This window comes from Myiozetetes cayanensis, unplaced genomic scaffold, assembly GCF_022539395.1.
Source record: "Myiozetetes cayanensis isolate MyiCay16 unplaced genomic scaffold, myiCay2020 scf7, whole genome shotgun sequence".
Taxonomy (NCBI): Eukaryota; Metazoa; Chordata; class Aves; order Passeriformes; family Tyrannidae; genus Myiozetetes; species Myiozetetes cayanensis.
The window spans coordinates 25,080,802-25,102,825 of NW_026087964.1; the positions used below are offsets into that span (position 1 = coordinate 25,080,802).

At 37.3% G+C, this 22,024-nt stretch overlaps 2 protein-coding genes across 30 annotated transcripts in view; one reads left to right on the forward strand and one right to left on the reverse strand.

The window, feature by feature from the left end:
• CRACD (capping protein inhibiting regulator of actin dynamics) overlaps nt 1-4,309 on the forward strand; it is a 129,022-nt gene extending 124,713 nt beyond the window's left edge. For all 29 annotated transcript variants that reach the window (XM_050338822.1, XM_050338818.1, XM_050338821.1 and 26 more), the window contains one exon: nt 1,510-4,309. In XM_050338822.1, coding sequence (XP_050194779.1) covers nt 1,510-1,670 — 161 coding nt within the window. In that variant the 3' untranslated portion in view covers nt 1,671-4,309. The remainder of the gene's footprint in view (nt 1-1,509) is intronic.
• Nucleotides 3,584-21,711, reverse strand: AASDH (aminoadipate-semialdehyde dehydrogenase). Its single transcript, XM_050338850.1, is given in 16 exon segments — nt 3,584-5,757; nt 6,786-6,917; nt 8,269-8,394; nt 8,970-9,133; nt 10,216-10,291; nt 10,293-11,054; nt 12,384-12,502; nt 13,015-13,207; nt 13,735-13,907; nt 14,341-14,447; nt 15,451-15,692; nt 17,418-17,610; nt 18,349-18,689; nt 19,395-19,515; nt 20,879-21,132; nt 21,598-21,711. Coding segments are annotated over 16 exon segments (3,450 nt in total). The 5' UTR covers nt 21,652-21,711; the 3' UTR covers nt 3,584-5,364.
• Between the last annotated feature and the right edge of the window lie 313 nt (nt 21,712-22,024).

Consider the following 22,024-nt stretch of genomic DNA (forward strand, 5'->3'; position numbering starts at 1 on the left):
TGGAGCCAGGCAGCCATTAGCAACTACACAAATATCTCTATATAAGTATTTGTTTATTATGGAAGACAAGACCAATTTGGGTTTCCCACAGTTAGAAGAGCATTTAAGACAGAAAACCAGCCTAGGACATGTTTAAAATGAGTGAGTTTGTTGAGTCCTCCTTTAAGGACATTAAAAACACCTAAAACTTAAAGGTGTATTTCAGACTTGCACTTCAGTTTTGTACAGCCGGAACTGATAAGAGTGTCTAACCTTTAAAATAGCATAAATTACCATAGCATTTAAAATAATTAGCTTTTCAAAGTGTCCATCTACAGCAGTGGCTGCTGCTACTGTTCATTTTCTTTCAGATAAAAATATATGATTAAAGACATACTATAAAGAAAAACAGAACAATTTTTGGCATCCATGGAATTTTAAAGCTTTTTAAAACATTCAAAACCTGAAAACGAAATTCAGCTAAAGGAATTTGGACTGAATCTGAACATTTAACAAAAAAAAAAAAATCTTTTTGGCTCCAAAGCAAGAAAATGTGCAAGGTCATTTAAATGCATCACTGTTTGTGCTTGGCCATATTTAAGATGCATAGAGACAGTGATTGCAGATTACAGCTTTAAATCAATTGAATGACTGGAATTAAACTGTTCCTGTGCAAATGTAGCTGTAGAATTTGTCTCAGTAAGTTCCCACAGGAGTAAGGAGTGAGGAGTTATTTTGTAACTATGATTTTTAGAGTTATTCCATAGGTTTCAGACAGGACTCATTTCTATCCAGGTTGCTTTCAAGGGCATTCACTCTCAGAGTTAATCTTCCCATCTGGCTACTATGTTACGTTCTACAGTTCTGCTCTGTGAAACTGCTTCTTAGAAATCAGTTCTTTATTCAACACATTTTCTTGCAGAGACAGCTGTTTGTCTTAAAGATACTACTTAGAAGCAAATGTGTCAAACAGATAGCGGAGAAAGCAGATTTATTTCTTTTTCAGGATAGTCTCACAGGCAGGGTTAACTGAGGCAGGGAACTATAGGACCACTTTCTTCTCTGTGCTTATTTAAGAACACTAATCTGAAGAAAGACTCTAAATCCTATTGAATAGAGTTGGCTTAAACCTGTGCAGTGGCTGCATTAACAAAGAGGAAAAAAACCCCTAGCTTTATTTGCGATTGTTTGGTACGTTGCAGATGTTAATTAAAAATGCTGGAAATAAATATCAAGTGTTAGGTCAGAATATAGAACCAACAACAGTTAAGGAGGCATGATCTGATACTGAGTATGGTTGAGTTTCACAGAATATTCTGAGTTAGAAGGGGACCACAAGGATCATTGAGTCCAACTCTTAAGTGAATGGCCCATATGGGGATTAAACCCACACTCTTGGTGTTATCAGCACCATGCTCTAACCAACTGAGCTCATCTTCACATATAAGCAAAATCTTTAGAATCCTGCAAAAAAGCAGCAGGTTCAACTAATGCTTTTATCTTTTTCCTCTCCCCACACATCGAAAACAGTGGAAATTTCAGATTCTGTTCCATCAACTCCACTGACAAAAGAGGTGGCCAAGAGATTCTCTACGCCTGATGCTAACCCTGTGTCAACAGAACCGGCCTGGCTTGCATTAGCCAAGAGGAAAGCAAAAGCCTGGAGTGACTGTCCACAGATCATCAAGTAAACTGTACAACTACATCTCTATTGATGACTATTAATTGCTTTCTTTTATTTATTCTGCATTTCACACATGACAAAATTGAAAATGCATGTATGGAAGGACTGAAAACTGAACTGATAACCATTTTGCTCTAGCTCACTGTTAAGCCTACTCAAGTCATATATTTCATTGCTTTGACAAATAGCTAAATGAGGTCATGGCAAAAATTTCACAGCCAGACTCTCAAGAACTTAAGAATGTTCAGATACTGGATATAAATTTTAGCGAGCATCATAAGGGCCAGAACTTCAGTTCAGATGCTTCTTAAATTCTGTGGGTACTTGGTTCTGGAATTTTAGATCTCTATACTTTAATTGAGATCTCAGAATTTTTTTTCAGCAGTCTGTTGTTAAAATTAAGGCAAGATGCATGTTCCCTTCTCTTATTCATAATTTTTTAAAAAATGTTAAACTGTATGAACTGTCAGTTCTGCCTGCTATTTGAAAGCTTTTTCCCTAATGAAGAACTTCGGGATATACTGTTCCACAGGCAAATAATAAGTAGAAAGATGGTACCATCCAAATGCTGAGGTATTTTCTTCCATCGTAGTATTAAAATACTACATCTACATTCCCTCATTCCTAGGAAGAAAACTATTAATCCTACTTTAAAAACCCCACAGTTATTTAAACAAATACCATTAAGTTTTCAGAAAGAAGCCAGGAAGTCAGTGTTTCTTTTAGTCATTTAAATGCATCACTGTTTGTGCTTGGCCATATTTAAGATGCATAGAGACAGTGATTGCAGATTACAACTTTAAATCAATTGAATGACTGGAATTAAACTATTCCTGTGCAAATGTAGCTATAGAATTTGTCTCAGTTAAGTTCCCACAGGAGTAAGACTGGCAGAACTGAAGTTAACTGAGAACTGAAAGTTAAGTCAGTGAGAGTCTCAGGAGTTTTAACTCAGCATTCTTCCCGCTTTTACTCCACATGAAACTTCAGGTAGTTCAGATAACTTCCTGTACTTTGACCAATACAGCCAGATCACTTCAGAAAAGGTTACTTACCTCATCTCAGGTATCTGCCGTGGCAATTGAACACTTTGTTACTTCACCTAACTAAAATAAAAATGTTCACTCCTTCTCTCTTACAGAAAAGGATAAAGTCCATGATGTAATAAAAATGTCGCTATCCTCAACATCCCATCGAAATAGCTAGGTCTGCATTTTTAAAAGTCACCCTATTAAATAGGTCACTTGAGTTGGTTTTACAAGGAAGACTTTAAAAAAATCTGAATGCCTCCTTATAACCATAAAGCTCAAAGGCACCTTTGAGCCTACAACATCATAAAAGGAGACATTTTCATAAAAAGAACACACATCATTATAGAATGATACCACATATGCTTCATGGAAGTGTTTTAGCCAAACTGCTGTATGCAGCATGAGGAGTAGCACTTTATGCAGAAAACAGAATGAAACCTGTTGTATCCTCCTGTTCCCAGAATCAAGCAGCAAGTCATGGTCGAGTACAGCCTTTCCCACCAAACAGCCACTCAGTCTCATGGTTACAATAGCACAAACACAGTGGATGTGTTAGGTTGAGTAGATATGCAGCAGCAAGATGGGCTTTCTTGGTCAAAAGCCATCAGTTTTGCTCAGTTTCATATTTAAAACAGAATCTCTGAAGTAACTTTTTACTGTTTGTTAATATAAGTAATTACTATGTTTTAAACAGAAGTGGGGCAATGCTGCTCTCAAGTGCTTAGGGGGAAAAAAAACTTAATGCCTTCAATATCTGAAGAAAGAATTGGCCCCATAATTCTTTTTTGCTCTGCTAGCACCAGGAATTAGTGCATCGTAAGTTAAATTTAAGGTTTTTTCCAAGTTGGTTTGCCTGCAGTATCTATCTGTAATCTAAACTGCCTGAAACCCATCTTTACAATTATTTCTTGGGAGGGGGAGCCAGGTAGACATACAGAGAAGGTGAAGTAAATCAGGATTAAAAATACTCTGAAAAGCATAGCAAAGTTAGGTGCTATTGTGCATGACATAAGGATGCAATTTTCCAATACAATCCATTTACAGCACATAGAATAAGCTTTCATTATGTTCTTAAGATGAAGCTTCAAAGCAGAGGGTTTTTTCAACCATAAAGGTATCTAGTGTAGCAATGGAAACTGTTACGTGCAGTACTCAATGGAAACATTTCTAAAGTGTACATGTGCAACAGTGACATTTCATGTTAAATTAACAAAAATTTGCACTAAATACCAACGAAGTGAAGTGTTACTTTGCTTTAGCTTTGTTGCAACCATTTCTGATAAAGTATTGGAAAACTGTAAAAATAAATGCAAAACATTACTACCCAGTTTAAAACAACAGAAATATTTTAAGAACTGAACAAGCCACTATGTAGTATATTGTCTCAAATTTTTGTAACTTATACAAACACAAAATACCATTTCTTCTGACAAGGTTATATATGATTAACCTCTATGTTCATATAGTAATGTATAAAAACTATAAGATGTATAATTGTGGGGTATTCGTTGTGTACTTTTTTAATTTTTCAAATGTTTTAAAGTGCAATTGTTTATTATACTAATGTCATTTTAATTCTTATTAAACTATAACCCAGTCAAAATTACCTAATCGATATATGTACTCTGTGTCTCCTTTTGCTAAACATGCAGTTCAGATTTGCTTTACAAATAGAACTTTTTACAGTGCTACATGTCTTGCTTATGCATTTCTGCTAATAATAAAATGGAGGAATCAAATGTCATAAAGCAATATAGGTCTCAAAGTAGATGGCTCATCAGAGAGAATAAGATAATAGTTTCTACTATACTTCTTTCAGAAGACTCATAATCAGAAATGCTTTCAGGGAAGCATACTTTTGTCACTGCAAATACTTGATTTGAATTAGTAAGGCCACTGGTACTTACTTTAAATATGTTAAAGACAACCAAACCCAATTTACACAGCCATTTATTAAAGTTCTTGTAAAAACACTGCATTCATTGAAATCACTTAAAAATTATTTGACAATGGTTGATTTGAGCAGCACACACTTCATCTTGGAACTCATACTGTACCTGTCACTGAAATTTAATAAATATATACAGTATATTCTCCATTTCAGAATACAAGAAGTAACTCCTACTGACTTTGATGGAGTTAAGTATATGCCAGAATGAACTGAAGTCATGGAGGGCCTAGGTCCTTTACAAAAGAACTATACAGTTTGTACAAACTACAGTAAACAGGTCGCTCCTACCAGGTATATGCAACGCAGGCTATGTCTTCAGAAATCAGGTTAAAAGTTAGGTTCAAAAAAGGACTTGGGTTACCTTGCCTCGGTACAGAAACCTTGCTAGGCTAGACAAACACTAGCCTGACAAATGGAAGAGGCTAGGCTGAACTCAGAGAAAGCAACATATTCCTCCCTCAGAGACAAGCACGCTACTTCAAGCTGAGGAGTATGGCATCTTACTGCAGATTCTCCCTTCCCTGGGAAGGTGCTGAGCAGCCATCCTCCTTCCATCAGTACAGCCTACCTTGGACACTGCCTGTATGCAAAATGCTACCTGATAAGCCTGCAAGGGGCAGCTCTTGCCTGAAGCAAAATAAGCAGAGGTAGAGGGCACATGCAAGTTCTTAGTTTACAAATGTAAACAATAAAAATAAAGCATCCTAACAACTTAGCTGTTATTTTTTTCCTGTTATATACAGATCTAGGCAATAAACATAATCGTTTCTACAGCCAACAACAAGCTTTGTTCCCCATACTACAGGGGAAGAGAAAACCTCTCCTGGAAGCTTATCTACTCCTTCTGCTGTTCCAGTCTTGGCATTCAGGATCCACACTTTGCCATCTGTAGATACTGCTGCCAAAAGAATTTTGTTACTTAAGTCATCACTTTGGAAAATGAACGGTGTTCCATACACACTTGAAGTGGCTTCAAATTTCCACAGTAAATTACCCTCCACGTTACAGCAGTAGATAAAGCAATCATGGGAGCCAAAAAATATTTCTTGCTTAGTTAAACTTGAGAGGCACGGAGATGAAAACACTGGCCCATTAGTGGAAAACTGCCAAACCTACAGAAAGAACATAACCACCCATTATCAAAGGTTTTTCATATTATCAGTTTCACAGCAACTATAATTTTTATACTTGCAGTCTAGGAGACCATTTTATTTCAAAGATATACTAGATTTCAGTGAGGGCTGGTAAATCCTTGTCAAATTACAAGTTAAGTTTTACACATAAAGTAAGCAATAGAAGTCTCATAAAATAGATGTGGAAGAGGGAAAAGTTACTACGTTATGTGAAGCTCACATAAAGATGGCCACTTTGGGAAAAGGATATTTTTGGGTTGTTGTACCATAATTAGCAATGAACTTAAAGAATCCTGTTAATATGCCATTCTTTGCCAGAAAGGCAGATATTTCTTTTGTAATATAGATTTCCTTTGGTTATGCTAATGGTGTGCAGATCAGTTCTGCAACACTGCTGCAAGCAGACAGAGAGCAGGGCATAGGTTAACTTGTATTTTATAATCCGAAAAGGCTTAGGAATTGCCATGTATACTGCACGTCAGGCCAACAAACAAAAATGGTGTCAGTTGTCTTAACACCAGATACAAACTACATTCATCTCTGAGGAACTAAAAAAATACTCTAATTTAATTCAATGTGAAGGCTGACACATATTTTGCCAGAATTATGATTTGGTAATTTTTTGATAAATGCATGAACATTCTAAGAAACATTTGCTTCTGAATAAGCACCATCTTACCAAAGAGGTGGCTTAAACGTGCTTGAAAAATCCCAAATGAAACCATTTCATTTGCTGACACTACACTTGACAATTTACTCTGGGTATAAGTTCTGAACTAAAAATTCTCTTACTGCATCAGGCAACTTGAGAGTCTGTAGTTTTGCCATGAACTGCATAGATTACCTTAGGCAAACTTTTTTCTACTTTTTCCCATCTCTAACAATAGACACTTCTATCTGTTTCACAAAAAGGTATATGCCAATCATTAAACCTCAGAAAACAGTATTAATAAAGCATCTTATTCAGGGTTTTGTATGAACATAAAAAAAAACAACACGACTTTTACCTTTTCTCCAGAATGAGTGTAACAATATAGGTTTCCATCCACACACCCAACACAGACGTAGTTCTCATTGCAGTGAGGAGAGGAGAAGAGTGGTTTTCCTAGGAGGCTTTTCCAAAGCTTGCTCCCTGTCACCTGTAAGTGGCAGCATGGAATATCTGATGCTTAACACAACTATACGAAGCAGCACAAAACAACCCTTCCATCACAGCCTGACATGGCCCTTATGAAGTGTGGGAAAAAATACATAAAACCTCAAACTAAAACAACAACAAAACCCCAAACAAACCCACAAAACAAACAAACAAAAAAAATCAAAGAGAAGCAGGCTTCTCCCATCCAGAATGCAGACCAGAAGCAAAACTACTCTTCAAATCTTACTCTAACAAAATGTTTACTGCTTTACATAGGATACTCAGTACCATTTTTGCCCATTTCTTCCTCCCCCTAGGTAAAGTAATGATGATAACAGTGCAGTAGTAGTAGTTCTAATAAATGTCAAATTCATTTTTATTCCATTCCCAGTTCCTCTGTATGTGACACAGACCAATGAAGAAGAGTATATCTAATAAAGTCATACTGATACCGTAAGAAATTCTGCAACCCACAGTCTATGATTGTCACAATATGCTCCTAATGTACCCTGCAAGGTCCTCAGGAATTATGATTATTTATAAAAATCGGAATGTGCAGGCTCATTTGTAGCTGGGTTTCTCAACTACCTGTTACTCTGGATTACAGTATAAAAAAAAAAACCATTTTTTTTCTTAAGCACAGTCCACTGTGCATCCATAGGGATGCAAAACCACATTCTGGTTTTCTACTACTACATTGATTATTACTGAGGACATTTGTAGTGGGTAGGAGGTAAAGGTGCTTAGTGGGTTGTGTGATACAAAGTAAGTCATTGTTTCTTTTATCAGGCAGGACCAGCTGTAAGCAAACAATGCCTCAGAAAACCATGAAATTGCTCCACATCTATCAAGAATGCCATTTTCCCAGTGCAAAGACTAGAACTGCAGTCTGAGATTAAGAGGACAGCTCTTTAGATGACTATGGAAGGGAGACAGCAAAACGAATGAAGGGGCTTCTTTCTGGATTGTACTCTGCATGGTTTTTTTCCAATCCTTCTGTCAAAGGGAGGGCATAGGGGAACTAAATCTACAGACATGCTCTCACTCACTAGTCAACCTCATAAAGCAGTATATGGGAATGAGAAGACACTGATTGCAACTTTGGTCTACAGTGAGTATGTGAATTCGAGCAAGTAATTTCAGTTCTCTTTGTCACCACATAGCTTTCTGAAATATGGGAATTATTATGGTAACTTTGTGTATAATTATAAGGCTCCCAAGTGAAAAATGTTTTATGGTAACATATGGTCATCTTTCCTTTCATCAGAAAAGCAATTTTAACTTCAGATATATGTTTTAGTTTCATTTGAATTTGAGATTGGCCTCAAAGACAAGTAAGAAAAGGTACATACTGGATTAACAGCCAATAGTAGTCCTCCTAAAGTAGCAACATAGAGATGATGTGGAAAAGAACTTAGACAAGGAGATGAAAACACAGCCCCACCTTCGCAGTGTGACTTCCATATACATGCCTTTTTCTGTAAGCACAAGAAAACACATTAATAAACAATTTTCAATTGGAGCTAGAGCTCATCATGTTTACAAAGACCTTTGCATGTCAAACCTTATCAAACACTGTGTTTAACTCAACAGACACTAGTTAAGAAGTGAAAATACAACCTATGTGCTATGAGAGCAACACATATGCTGTTGGCTACTTTCTCTCCCAGTAAATAAAAGAAATTTGCATCATGAAAAGGCAGTATCTGCCCCTCTTATTTTCCATCTCCCTTTATTTACCTGTTTAGAACGTAAGATTCTTTCCCCAGTCATAAAGCCATAGGTAGTTCTATTTCTAGGTAGGCACCCTATTCTTAAACACCCATGGAGAATTTAGTAACTAAGAAACTTAAGGTTTGGTTCCAACCAGGACTAGTAACACAAGAACCACAGTTGAGAACAGCACTTAAAACTATCTGCTGCCACATAATCCTAATCCCACTTCAAGCAGGCCTATTTCAGAAGTGTGATAGTGGACTCCTAAGAATATTAACACCAGTGGAGCTTCCTCTGGGTTTAGGTTGGATATTTGTTCTATAGTCAGTGTTCTTACATAAATATCCAAAGCATACACATGTTGGTCATGGGATCCGACGTAGACCAGTCCACTGGAAGGGTCTACAACTGCAGAGCTTTTCACGGTGTCTTCTGTGACAAAAGTCCACTGTATTTCTCCATCACTGCTCTGAAGGACATACACTAAGCCATCATAACAACCTTAGTGAAACAAAACATGACAGAGGAAAAAAGAATAATTATTATTTGCATTTATGGTGTGATATATGCTGCTAGGTGCATCACTGCTGGAAAGAAATAAGATTATTCATGATGTAGAGTTTCAAAACATTTTCCAAAGCTTCTCCCGTTGTTTTAGCTCAAAGTCTTTCCTGACAGTTAATACATTCAAAGTTGATTGTTTTGTGTGTTCTTTCTAGGTTACATTTAGAATATACTTATTTCACTGCCTTTCTATCAGATTTTACAGTAATAATATTAAAAGACATGGAAAGTTGCTGAAAAGGGAGAATATGAATGTTTTTTTAATTACCTCTTTCTCTAGTTTTCCTTTCTGAAAACAAAGGTACTGAAAGAAAAAAGTCAGTATGTTTTCTAATGCAAACTGAACTGTTATTCTAAAAACAGTGTTAATGAAACATTTAATTTTGTTATATCAGAGTTAAGAGAAATCAAAATACAAGCAAAAAGATGGCAACGTTATCTTTGCATAAAAAAATGCACCACCTGGACATCTATGCTAGCCAGTGATGTGTATGCATTAGTTAAAAAGTTGAAACTAAGATAAATAATATCAACTCCACTGACAATGAATATGATAAAGTAAAATAAAAATTATCCAAATATATTCTTCACATTTTCCAAAAAGAAGAGTCAGATAATTAAACTCTGAAAAATAATACGAAGTACCATGTACTAATTTCTACCTCTATTAATTTTTAAAGACATTTTGAGACTGTATCACCTTTCCATACTGTAAAAAAACCCAACCCATTAAGGTCACACTTTACTCAACCACTAAAAAAACCCCCATACCCATTGATTAGTCCTCATTAATAAACTGGCATATAATAAGCCACAAGTGTTTATGTTAGATAAGCTCCATCAATGGTTATCAAGAGAGTTAAATTACTTCTTCCTCCTGTTTTTGTTTTACAATAAATTAGTTTTGAGGTAGATATAGACATTTATGGAGGACATTCACAGGTAAGAAATATGATTGCCATTCATCTCATATTTAGTAGAAAAATAATTTAAAATGAAAGCTGAAACAAAAGACATACCAACAACAATGAAATTTCCACACTTGGATACGCAGGCAGACGATTCAATACGGTCTCCAAGGGTCTTCTCCCACTTTAATTTTCCCCAAATCTAGATCAATGGCCTGCATTGCGTGAGAGTGAGAGCCCACATATACACATGCAGATTCTTCTTCCTTAGATGGTATGATAACCAGTGGTGAGGCATCAACACACTTCCTTGTATCTGACTTCCACCTTACGGACAATGCCAACTCTCCCATTGTTGCATGACTACATTCTGCATGGACTTGCTGTACAGAGGAACAGTCGTTCTTATTTGCCTTCTTTGCAACTCTTAAAATTCTTTCTCCCATTTCATATCCTTGTGTGTGGCTTTCCATTATACTTGGAGCCTCGGAATGCAGAAAGGATGGCTGCTGCAGCACGTCCACTCCTACCTGTACTGTATTTTTGGGTTGCATATAAGACTTGGTGAAATTCACAGGGAAAAAATGATTTCCTCTGCTTAGTGCAATAAATGGAATTAATCCTGAAGTAACCTCGAGAGCTATTTCAGATGTCAATTTGATATATTTTCCACGGAATTCCTCTCCGCTGTTCTGACTTAATTTTCTTTTCACAACATTTTCAGGATTCATTAATTGGTCTTCATCTGTAATGAGCATTTTAAGAACATGTCTGTAAACCTCTTCAATCGAGCGGCTGAGAATAACTTCAAGAAGTCCAGGCACAGTTTTGCCTACAAGCATCTCAATTTCACCACAAAATCGTAGAGCCTTTAAGGAGTCTCCACCACTGTACAGAAATACTGCATCTTTGGAAATTTCAGTGGAGTCACCCAGGAGACCGAGGACAGACTAGAGAAAAGAAGAAGGGAAGAGGTACCAGTCCATGGGTGTCACACCATGTCACATACATAAAAACTTAGTTTGGGTAGAATCAACCTGAACACCTACAAGTCCTGCTAAAAATCAACACCTGAGTAAATTCACTACTCTGCAAAAAATATCACATGAAACATGTTAGTGCTAACAGAGGTAGTGATGGAACAAGAGTTGGGGAGGAAGGGAGAAACTAGTTCTGCACTACAAAATGTTTTGCTCAATTCCAGTTTTGCAGCCTAAGGAATTAAAGCAACTTGTGCTCTATATTGATTGGCTGTTTTAAATCTCAGTACCATTTATTAATGACAGCTTGGCAGATAAAACCTAGATGCCTTTGGATAAAATTGGTTTAAGTGGGTAATATTATTAATAAAACTTATATAAACTGTTCTCTTTTACTTCTGAATTATTTAAGTAACCTACTTACCTACCTACTTTTGAAGTTATAACCCCTTCAAATCATGAAGGATTTTGGATGTGGCACTGTTATTACAACAAACAGCAATCACTGTGTCTCCTCTGACTGCACTCCCTGCTTGTTAAGACTGGGTGTGAAGTCCAAATCCTCTAGTTTTGGAAATTGCCTTCTGCTGTCCATAATGGGCCTAGGGCACATCCCATCCCTCTAAGTTACCATTTGCATTGCCATCAATACAGTAAGTATCAGCACACATAAATAATTTCACTACATTTACTTGTTCAAGTCCCAGCCACAGCCAATTCCAAGTGAATTCAAGTGAAACTTGGAAGTCTACTTTTGAAAAAAAAAAAAAAAGTAGAACTGTTTGACATCTCATTTCAATACCTTGAAAAAAAAGTCTTTAGCACAGAAGTTTAGAAATAATACAGACAGTCCAAGAGACAATTGTGCAACTGTGCCATCTATTTAAGAAAAGAATTCTTCAATGAATAATTATCTTGAGAAATAAGAAACTCTACTAACACAGTAGCTGTTTTTTATGAAGTTTCCATGTCCCAGTTCCTTGTTTCCTTTAGTGGTACCTTCTTTGTTAGGTGAAGCAATATTCAAAAAGCTACTGACTCGTTACATCCTTCCCATGCTAATTGCTTATACCTCACAGCCCACAGTTTTATCTGACAGAAAAATTTAAATGACTCCCTCTTGGCCACTGCAGAGCGACTATATTTAAGTATTAACTGAACAGAAAGAGCTGTACTGCTTAAATCTATAGGAAGCTAGAATGTTCTGGTTGCATTAGTCATACTTCTTAGAACTGTTTAATTCCTGACACATGTATAATGATCCACTTGCAAAGATAAAAAGGCAGCTCAAAATACTACCTTCCATAAATACTGCAATCTTTCCCACAATTCCTCTGCGTCACTCAGCTTACTGTCACGCCTTCTGGAGTTTAGATGGTTCTGGTAAATCTTGTTCAGTTCAGATATATCAACTTTGCCTTTGTAGAAAATAAAGTACGATTTTTTTTCATTGCTCTTTTAGCATTTACACTTCCAAAACTTGCTCTGCCCAAATAGTCACTTTATTCTTATACGTATTTCTTTATTCATAGTCAACTCCATGAATATCTTTTTACCCAGTTCATCAACAACATGAAACCCAGTCAGGTTTTTGAAAATTTACTCTAGCCTCCCACATAATCCCACCTTTAAGGCCTGATTTTTCCCCAGACGAGGTCAGGGTTCTGTTGCAGACTACAACTGGAATGACTAAGAAATGAAATATGCAGTGTTAAAATTAAACTGATTTTTCCACTACTGTTTGACTCTCAAACGAAACATTATCAAGAAAACATAGCACATGGTCATGACTTCCTGCTAGGAGTTAGTTATCCTATGCACACATTTCAAAAGCATGAATCAGGTACTGAATTTTGGTCAATTAAAAAAATATTTAAAAAGCAATAGATACAATTAAAATAAGTCAAGGGTACTTAATAAATTCATTTACCATGTGATGTTAAAGGCAAAGCTTTAATAACTACAATCTCATCAGGGACTGCATATGCTGGTAGATGTTTCTGGAGTTCTTTAAGTGTTTCTCTCTCTTCCAAATCATCTTTGGGTAAAACAAACAGGATAAGTTTTTCTTGCTGATACCAGGTCACTGCACAAGCTTCTACCTGGCAAAGATCTTCAGCAGCCTGTAATTAAAAGATATTAGTCTTGCTTTGAAATGCAGTTCATTGATAGAGTAAAAGGAGCAAAAAACACAATGAAAAAAAAGCACACCTTTAAAAATCATATTTTTCTCACATTCCTACAGAACATCCTATGAAATCATCTTGTAGCTGAAGATTGTACTTCTTCACATAAAAATGTCCTCAGAGGTATATGTATTATTTGCCAAAATGCCATGAGTGAGAAATAATCCAAGAGTCTGAACTCAATCTGGTAGAACAATGACTATACAAGCACTGCAGTGCAATGCTCACTACTTTTCAGGTGCTTATACAGTTCTCAATAAAACAGATTCCCGAGAACTGAGAACAAACTCCTCCCTAAATTATTTGACTAGATTTTTGATAATGCACCCTGCAAATTCCTTTTAGACTCCTAATAAAAGTCAGGTGAAAATAAATAAACACCCATTTCGGATGATAACAATGTGTTCCTTATACACCTGCCTTTTCCTACTGTCATACTCTACTCACTGGATGCGAGCACTTACCTGCTGCAAACATTCAATATTAAAACGTTTGCCGTGACGTTTAATCTGATTGTCTTTCCGACCCAAGAAGAACAAGTTCCCATTCTGCACTCTTACAAAATCCCCCGTTTCTCTCATTGTACCCAGCGGTACGGTTATTTCATCATCGAGAAAGCAGATTCGTTCTTCACCACCTACACAAGAAAAGATTGTGGTCTTATATATTAGGTGGCTAACTGTAAATGAAAATTATAGAAGTTGTTTTATCAAATTCTCCTAAATTCTAACAAGCACTATAAGAAATACTGTAAAATTATCACTAATGCCTAAATTTCTACAATGTACAAATTTGGCTATGCAGTTAATTCAGTTAATTACATAGAAATTACTTCAGCTGATAATTTCAAAATGCAAGTAGGAAAAAAAAAAGTCAATATAATGAAGACACAGTCTGCAGATAAAATCATTCCAAAAACCTAAAATACCATCAGAAGGTTCCCAACACAATCAAAACTTAAAATGCTATATTAATCTGCATATCAGTGGCAAACACCAAGTAAAATAATCACTATTAAAACTTAATCAATTAATAATAGAATCTCAGAAGAATTAGAAATATAAACCAACCTATAAATATTTGTCCCTCGCCTTCAAGAACTGCAGATCCATTGGTATCTCTGACCTCAACTTTTGTTCCAAGAAGCGGTGATCCCAAAGGTATAGGAAAATCTGTTCTAAATATATTAAAGATGGAAACAGTAAAAATCTCTCCCTTCTGAACACAAAATAATTGTTCTAAAAATGAGTTAGCATACAATCTTTTAAAAGATTGTTATCAGAGTAAAAGTAGATGCTTGGGATTTCTTTCTACAAAAGTTTCTTCTTTAAAAATGTATCAATTTATTAAAAATTCAAATCCTCATCAAATGTGCATACGTTTCATTATCATATGCCAAAAAAGCCTACAGTGGGACAGAAAATAAGGTCTGAATGGACCCTGAAACACCCTGAGAGAACGCCAAGAGCTTCAGCTACTTTTTAAGTCTCCCAAGTTGAAATTTCCACCAAAATTACCAATTTAAGCATGTGTAACTGCTTTCTAACTCAGTCTTTCCCTGTCTAACCTAGTTTGAGGCTTTACTCTTTTTTACTACTGATGTTCTGGCAATAAGTACAGTTGACTCCTTCAGAAACGACTGAAATACAAGAAATTGTAATTTCACTGTCATGTATCTATTACAGACTTCTGTTGAACTGTAGACCAATTCCTTCCCTTCATTTTCCAGCCTCTTCATGCCCTTTCGGGACCTCATTTATTGAATATAGATGCTGTTTCTAAGTGGAAGTATAGAATAATTTATTTTCTTTGTTAAAGTAAAACTTAAAAAGTAAAGTAACTTTAACTTCTGCATGGATTACAGTTCAATTTCTATCATAAAGTATTATATATTTTATATTTGAATTCAGAGAAATCAGAATGATAAGAATGAATCATGAATCATAAGAATGATAAGAAACATAAGAATTTAATAACACTTAGTGATCATCCACCATTTTCAGTCTTCAAGGGTTTAAGCACTACATTAATATATCACGTTATTTGTCTGAAACATCCCATTTTCTACCAGTATAAACACACATGAGGACTCAGTAGCTCTGGTAACGTGAGACTGAGATTCTATTTCTGTGATTTTCATCATTCACATGCCAAGCCACGAAAACGGTGAATTTTCCTACCTAAAATCAGCACTAAAAACCTCTTCAGGAATCTTGTAGCAAGTGGCCCAGCTTGACACTTCAGTAATACCATAGAGATTAAAAATACTTGTTTTGTTCTCCTCATGCTTCCAACTTTTCAAGAGATTCAGTATGGGAAATGCTTCACCCCCAAGGGCTAAGACACGAAGTGAAGTATTTGCAGACAACACTGTTGATTTAATAATGTGAGCTCCAAACCTTCTGAGAAGTGTTGGTGTTGCCTGAACAATATATATTAGAAAAAGGAAAAAAAAAACAAAGACTTGATACATTTTTTCAGTATCTGTGTACATCTCTTCCTGCTTTATCATAATCACTTCACAGCTGTATTGTGGATGTACTTTAAAACATTTACATATAGTAGATGGCATCAACCACCTGATACCATATACATCACACTGGTGTTTTGTTTTGTATGTGAAGCCTTTCATTAATACTATCAGCACCAATCAATGTTCTTCTGAGGAGTTTCTTCTTTATCAGAATGTTACAGCAAAAATATTATCTATACATCTGATTCACCTGCATACAGAATATGTAAAGACCTTTACATAACACTAAAAGTACCGAGGATGTCAGATTCTAGGTTGTCCCTGATTTGTGTAAATATAACAGTTTACAAGGATTAGTTTTTCTGAAAGCTTTCACATCACATTCTAAAATAAGCAGGAGGAAAAGAGATAAAAACAAATACCAAACCCCTCAAATCCAAAACACTTTCCTTTAGCAACTACTTCTATAAAACTTTTTTGTGATGTAGAGTCCTTTCACTGAAACACAATAAATCATGTTATCAGACACATTTCACTCTTATTCTTGCCTACTTTTCTATTAAGGGGACTAGAAAATGAATGGAATTATTTCTTACCAGGTTCCTTTCTTCTAGTAATAGACGAAGACCGTTTCTTTTCAACTGATAATTTTAACTTTAGTGAATAATAGCAATGAGAAAAAAATAAAGAAAAAATTTATACTCTTCCCTCCCTCATAATCATGTTTTAGATTTCTTGAATCTGTTCAAGAAAGTCAAGGGGTGGAGGTAATGTCTTTCTATAACTTAAGAAACATCATAAAATTATTTATCAACAGTTAAGCTGTAAGGAGAACATTTCTGTCATTAATTCAGCTGAGAAGCCCTTCCTTCACTAATTAGGACAATGATCAAAAAAACCCACAAAATCACACTTTTCTGAGAAAAACATCTAAATACCTTCATTCACCAAATGCTGCCTTTCTCTATCATAACTCAATGTGATTAAAAAAATGATCTAAGATCAAGTCCATCAAAAAGTGCTAAAAATGTCTATAACAGTTTACTCTATCACCAAATTCTTCAGAAAAAAGAGTTCAAAAAATATAATTTGATTAATTTTTAATAACTAATGGTTTCTTAAAATAATCTTTAGTTCATTGCTATCACAAAATGTTTGAGGTTTTGATCAAGAGGTAATTTTCTAAACAGCTAACGCTCCAAAACACAAGGGGTAGCCACTGCCTTTGAGGAATCATAGAATCATCATAGAATCAGATGGGTTGGAAGGGACCTCTGAGATCATCAAGTCCAACCCTTGATCCACTACCACCACAGTTACTAGACCATGGCAGTAAGTGCCACATCCACTCTCTTCTTAAACACCTCCAGGGACGGAGAATACGCCACCTCCCTGGGCAGCCCATTCCAATGCCTGATTACCCTCTCTGTAAAGAATTTTTTCCTAACATCTAAACTAAACCTCCCCTGGCAGAGCTTGAGACCCTGCCCTCTTGTCTTACTGATAGTTGCCTGGGAAAAGAGACCAACCCCCACCTGGCTACAACCTCCTTTCAGGTAGAAAGACAAGAACCCTCCTGTCCTAAGAGCAGTATCCAGGCTGATGAAAATGTAGTACGTGTTAGCAAAAGTGCAAAGCAAGACACTGAAGACAGTCATCTTAGGTGTTGCCTACCTGCAACACTGTCACATGGTGGTGGTGAAACAGAGCAGCAGAGAGCTCCACAGGTATCATTTTAATAGTGTTTGGTACTATGAGAATAGAGGCTCCGCTTGTCAGAGCCACAAACAATTCAACCACAGATGGGTCAAATGTCAGAGGAGACGCCAGGAACAGCACATCTTCCTGTGTGATCTCAAATATGGATCTAAAATAAGAAAGCTAGGAGTTACAAATCTGATGCATGCCTTCAGAAACCACTTCCAAACTAGAAGAATGAAAGCATGAAAGAAATACATATTAGCAAAGCTCAGATTTTAAAGGCTGCCCTGAACAAATAGGTGTATGCAGGCCAGGTAATTTGAGCAAGAGCTCCTGAACTGTAACTGTTGATTTAACTAATTTTCATCTACAAGGATACCCACCATGTTACACACCAATACAATTCACTGAGAGGTATATTTCAATTAACAGATGCATGTTTAAAAAGAAAAAAAAAAGGAAAAGAAACAAAAAAAGGTGGTATTTTCCATAATAATTTTTTTTTAGGTATTAAAAGAAGCAGAAAGAAACCTGGGTAGCCTAAAGAGGAATTAGGACTAAAAGCCAACAGAACACAGTGAATATAACTGTGAACAAGTAATTAATTTTGTTATCTATCTTAATTCATGTTATCTGTTTCTTGTAAGCCACAAGCCAGAATACTTACAACAGCATATTATTTGAAACACAGCCCTCAGTTAAACAAAATGTAAAATGATTCTATTTAGAAACAAAATAAAAAAATACAAATAAATCTAAAAAGGTAGGGAAGGAGGAAGAAGTGAAGCTGTGCTAGCAAAAACCCCACCTCCATTCCTCTAAAATATTAAAAGAAAAATAAAAACATTTCCTCAACATCAAATTTGTAAAAGCATTTGAAAGGAAAAGTGAAAAACACACTTACTTAAGATGCTGAATATTTGGCACTATGCACTTATGAGGTACTCTGACTATTTTGGGGATCCCTGTAGTTCCTGATGTATGCAAGACATACGCTAAAGTGTCTTTCTGTCCGACGTCCATGGATCCTCCTTCTGATGTTTTTACTTTGGTTTGATCTGGACAAACGGTATATCCTGGCTGTGAGTTACCCACAGCTTTGAAAGGTTCACATTTACTTTTCACATCATCAGCTTGTGAATTTAAATCAGTGTCACTCAAGCTCATTTGGAAGAGAGTTAAACCAATATGTTCTATTGTGGAAGAATCATGGGAAAAATATCCAACATGGGACATCTGGAATTTCTGTAAGAGAAAATAAACAATTCAAACAGCAGAACTCAGGATGCACTGTTGTTTTTCTATTGTATGCAATGAAATAGGGAAAAGCATTTCACACAAAAAACCAGTGATTTTTTATGCCTCTACTTTTGGAGGACACACATCAGACAGTTTTAAGCTCGTGTGTTTTTATATATAAAATATGAGCAGACACAGACTTTATAAATGTGAAATAAACAATTCTCTAAGCAAGAAAAAGAAAAGGAAAATATACAAAAGAATGCTGCAGAAGACAAATGACTCTGAATTATAACTAAATGGTCCAATCTTGTTTATTCCCTTCGCAATGAGTGAGGGTATAAAATCTGGGAGGAGTTGGACAAAAAGAAACTAAAGTATTAAATGCAGGAGTTTTTTTGAACTACTGCAGATTTCCAGCTCTTAACTCTGCCATATGAAGAGGCAAGTCTGGAAAAGTCTTCCAGTGCTGGTACCCAAGAAGCCTGCCTGAACAACAGTGTAACAGAAAAGGTGGTAATCTTTCTGAAGAGGAGGAGAAGCACTTCATACTTCTAATTTTAAAGATGTTCTTTTCTGAATGAGAAAAACTACCTCTTGGCATGAAGAAACAGAAGTACCCCACCCAAACTTATTAAAACAGAATACAATCTGAATATCTGCATAACAAAAGTGCTCTTTACTGCTTCCCATAGAAGCCTGAAAACTTACATTTATTTTGTCATTCTCAACAAGAATATACTGCAGATTGGTTTTCTTCATGAAGTAAGTGGATAAGGTTGGTGGTGCATCTGGATCAACAGGTGAATAGGCAGCTGGAACTTGAAGGATTCTAAGAAGACATAAATGTTTTAAACTTATTTTTAAAAAAAGTAAGAAAATCCTCTTCATTTTCACTAATATTTCTTGAACTTTTATAGTTGGCTGAGCTAGAAAATGTACTCATGTTATGACTTTTAAGGATTTTTTTGGTAATAAAGCAGGATGAATAATCAGTGTTGCCTTTTGGTATTTTGCAGCAAGGGAAAAATGAAAGCTAGATGAAAACATTCAATATTATTTCTGGCCAAGTGATGACAAAAGTATCACTGACATCAACAGCACCACATTTTAAAACTTTCTGCTACTGCCTAGGAAGGGAAATCAATATCCTCACGAGGGGAAGTGGAGGGACAGGTATCGATCTCTTCACCCTCGTGACCACTGACAGGACTCAAGGAAACAGTGTGAAGCTGAATTGGGGAAGGTTTAGGTTCAATATCAGGAACAGGTTTTTCACCCAGAGGGTGGTTGAGCACCAGAACAGGCTCCCCAGGGAAGTGGCCACAGCACCAAGCCTGTCTGAGTTCAGGAAGCATTTGGACAATGCTCTCAGGCACATGGTGTGACTCTTGGGGTGTCCTGCATAGGGCCAGGAGTTGAATTTGATGATCCTGATGGGTCCCTTCCAACTCTGTACATTCTATGATTCTATGAAAAATAAGCTTTTCATTTATACATATACAACAAGCAGGAACACATTTTAAAAAACTGCAAAAGCCTGCACGCTGAAAACACTCTACCACGAGTCTAAACAGCTTAAGAAAATCTGAGCATGTAACTGGAACTTCTTCCCTAAAAACCAAGTGGAGCACCAGCTACCTCTGTGCTCCCATTCCCTGTCCTGTAGCTGCTCATTGCCCACCTCTAGCGGCGCCCTTGGATAATGACAAGCCCTGGAATTCGTTACCACCACAGAAAAAGCCAAGGCGAGTGCGCAGCCACTGAAACATGAACAGTCCCTGTAAGTCTTCACATTTCTCCTACTGCTGGGTTCTGTACTGTATGCACAATTAGTTACACTTCCTCTTTGTACAAGCTGTTTGTCACTGCAGTAATGCTGAGACCTCGAATGGAGACATGGAAACAGCAGCACTCTGCATGCTTGAACAGCCACTCGTGTTAGTGAGCACCTAAACCTGCCCTTCATCGTTCCTCAGTCAGCTACTCGGCAGTGACAGCTGTTTCAAAAAGATTTCAGCGGTGGCTTTTCAAAAGATTGTAATACTGCTATCCTTCTCCTTAAAGAATGCTGCACTACTGCGGTATTACTGTGTTTTTGTTGTTACTAAAAATCTAAACAAACTGTAAAATTTGCTTTTAATAGAGGTGACCCTTAGAAACCCAAAACACATCGTAAACGCTCAAACCATTACCCTAAGATCCAAGATGGCAGGTTTATTCCTGGATAGCAGTAAAGGCCTATTTCACATTTGCCTTGCTGGTCACAGTGCTTCTGAAGGAAAGCTGTTAATTCCCTGGCCAGCTCAACCACTGTGGCGTAGGTGTGGAAAGTTGGAGGTTTCCCGGTGCATTCATCAAACCAAACTGCTGCTCTATGCGAATGCAGGCTGGTTGCCTGAGCCACCAGCTCCTGAAGCGTCATCCCCGCTGCACAGCTCCAATTCCCCTGGAAGAATAACAGACCAGAATGCACTGTCACCTCCTCACTTTTAATACTTCAGCCAAATTATAAATGCACACGAAACACTACCAAGACAGAAGAAAAATAAAAGATTCATGGCAGAGAACACACAGCTCTATCGCACCTTAGACTGCAATCGTGTAAAGCTGAATTCTTGACTCATTTGCCATAAGTCTTATCCTAAAGCCCATCAATACAGCAATTCACTAAGGCCTCATTGTACAGAGGTAGTTTGTTCCTCACCGTTACACCTTTATTTTTAAAGCAGGGCACCACTTAACTAGCATCTTCATTAGCAAAACTTAATTAATTAATAACTCTTTCAGTGGAACAGCGAAACACAAATCCTTCCTCTGCAAAGAGAAACCACGACGCGTGGACTGCCCAGGCTCTGCACTTTGCACGGCCCGTCTCTCCCCCGAGCACCCCCGCCTCGCCCGCACGGCTGACCGGACGCTCTGGGCTGTGCTCCCGCCCGTCCCTTCCAGGATTTCCCGTTTCCATTCGGGATAGGTCCGGCCCGGTGGCTCCCGTGACTCCGCGGGATCCCACCTGGAGCACTTCCGACACCTCCCGGCCCCGCCCCCGCCCGAGGCCGCGCCTCCGATTGGCTGGATCCCGGTAAGGCCGCGCTCTCATTGGCCAGCGGCCGTCGCGCCGTTTGGGCATCCACAAGTACCGCCCGTTCTGCCTGAGTCCCACGCGGGGCGGTGCCATCACTTCCCGAGGGGGAGACGGAGGGAGGGAGGGAGGGAGGAACAGCGGGCGCGCCAGTCCCCAGCTGCCCGGCCGACATGGGATATGGGCTAAGACAATCACAGGTGGCTGTGGCGAAGGGAAAGGTTCCGCCGCTCCGCTCAGAGTTCACTCGTCTCCG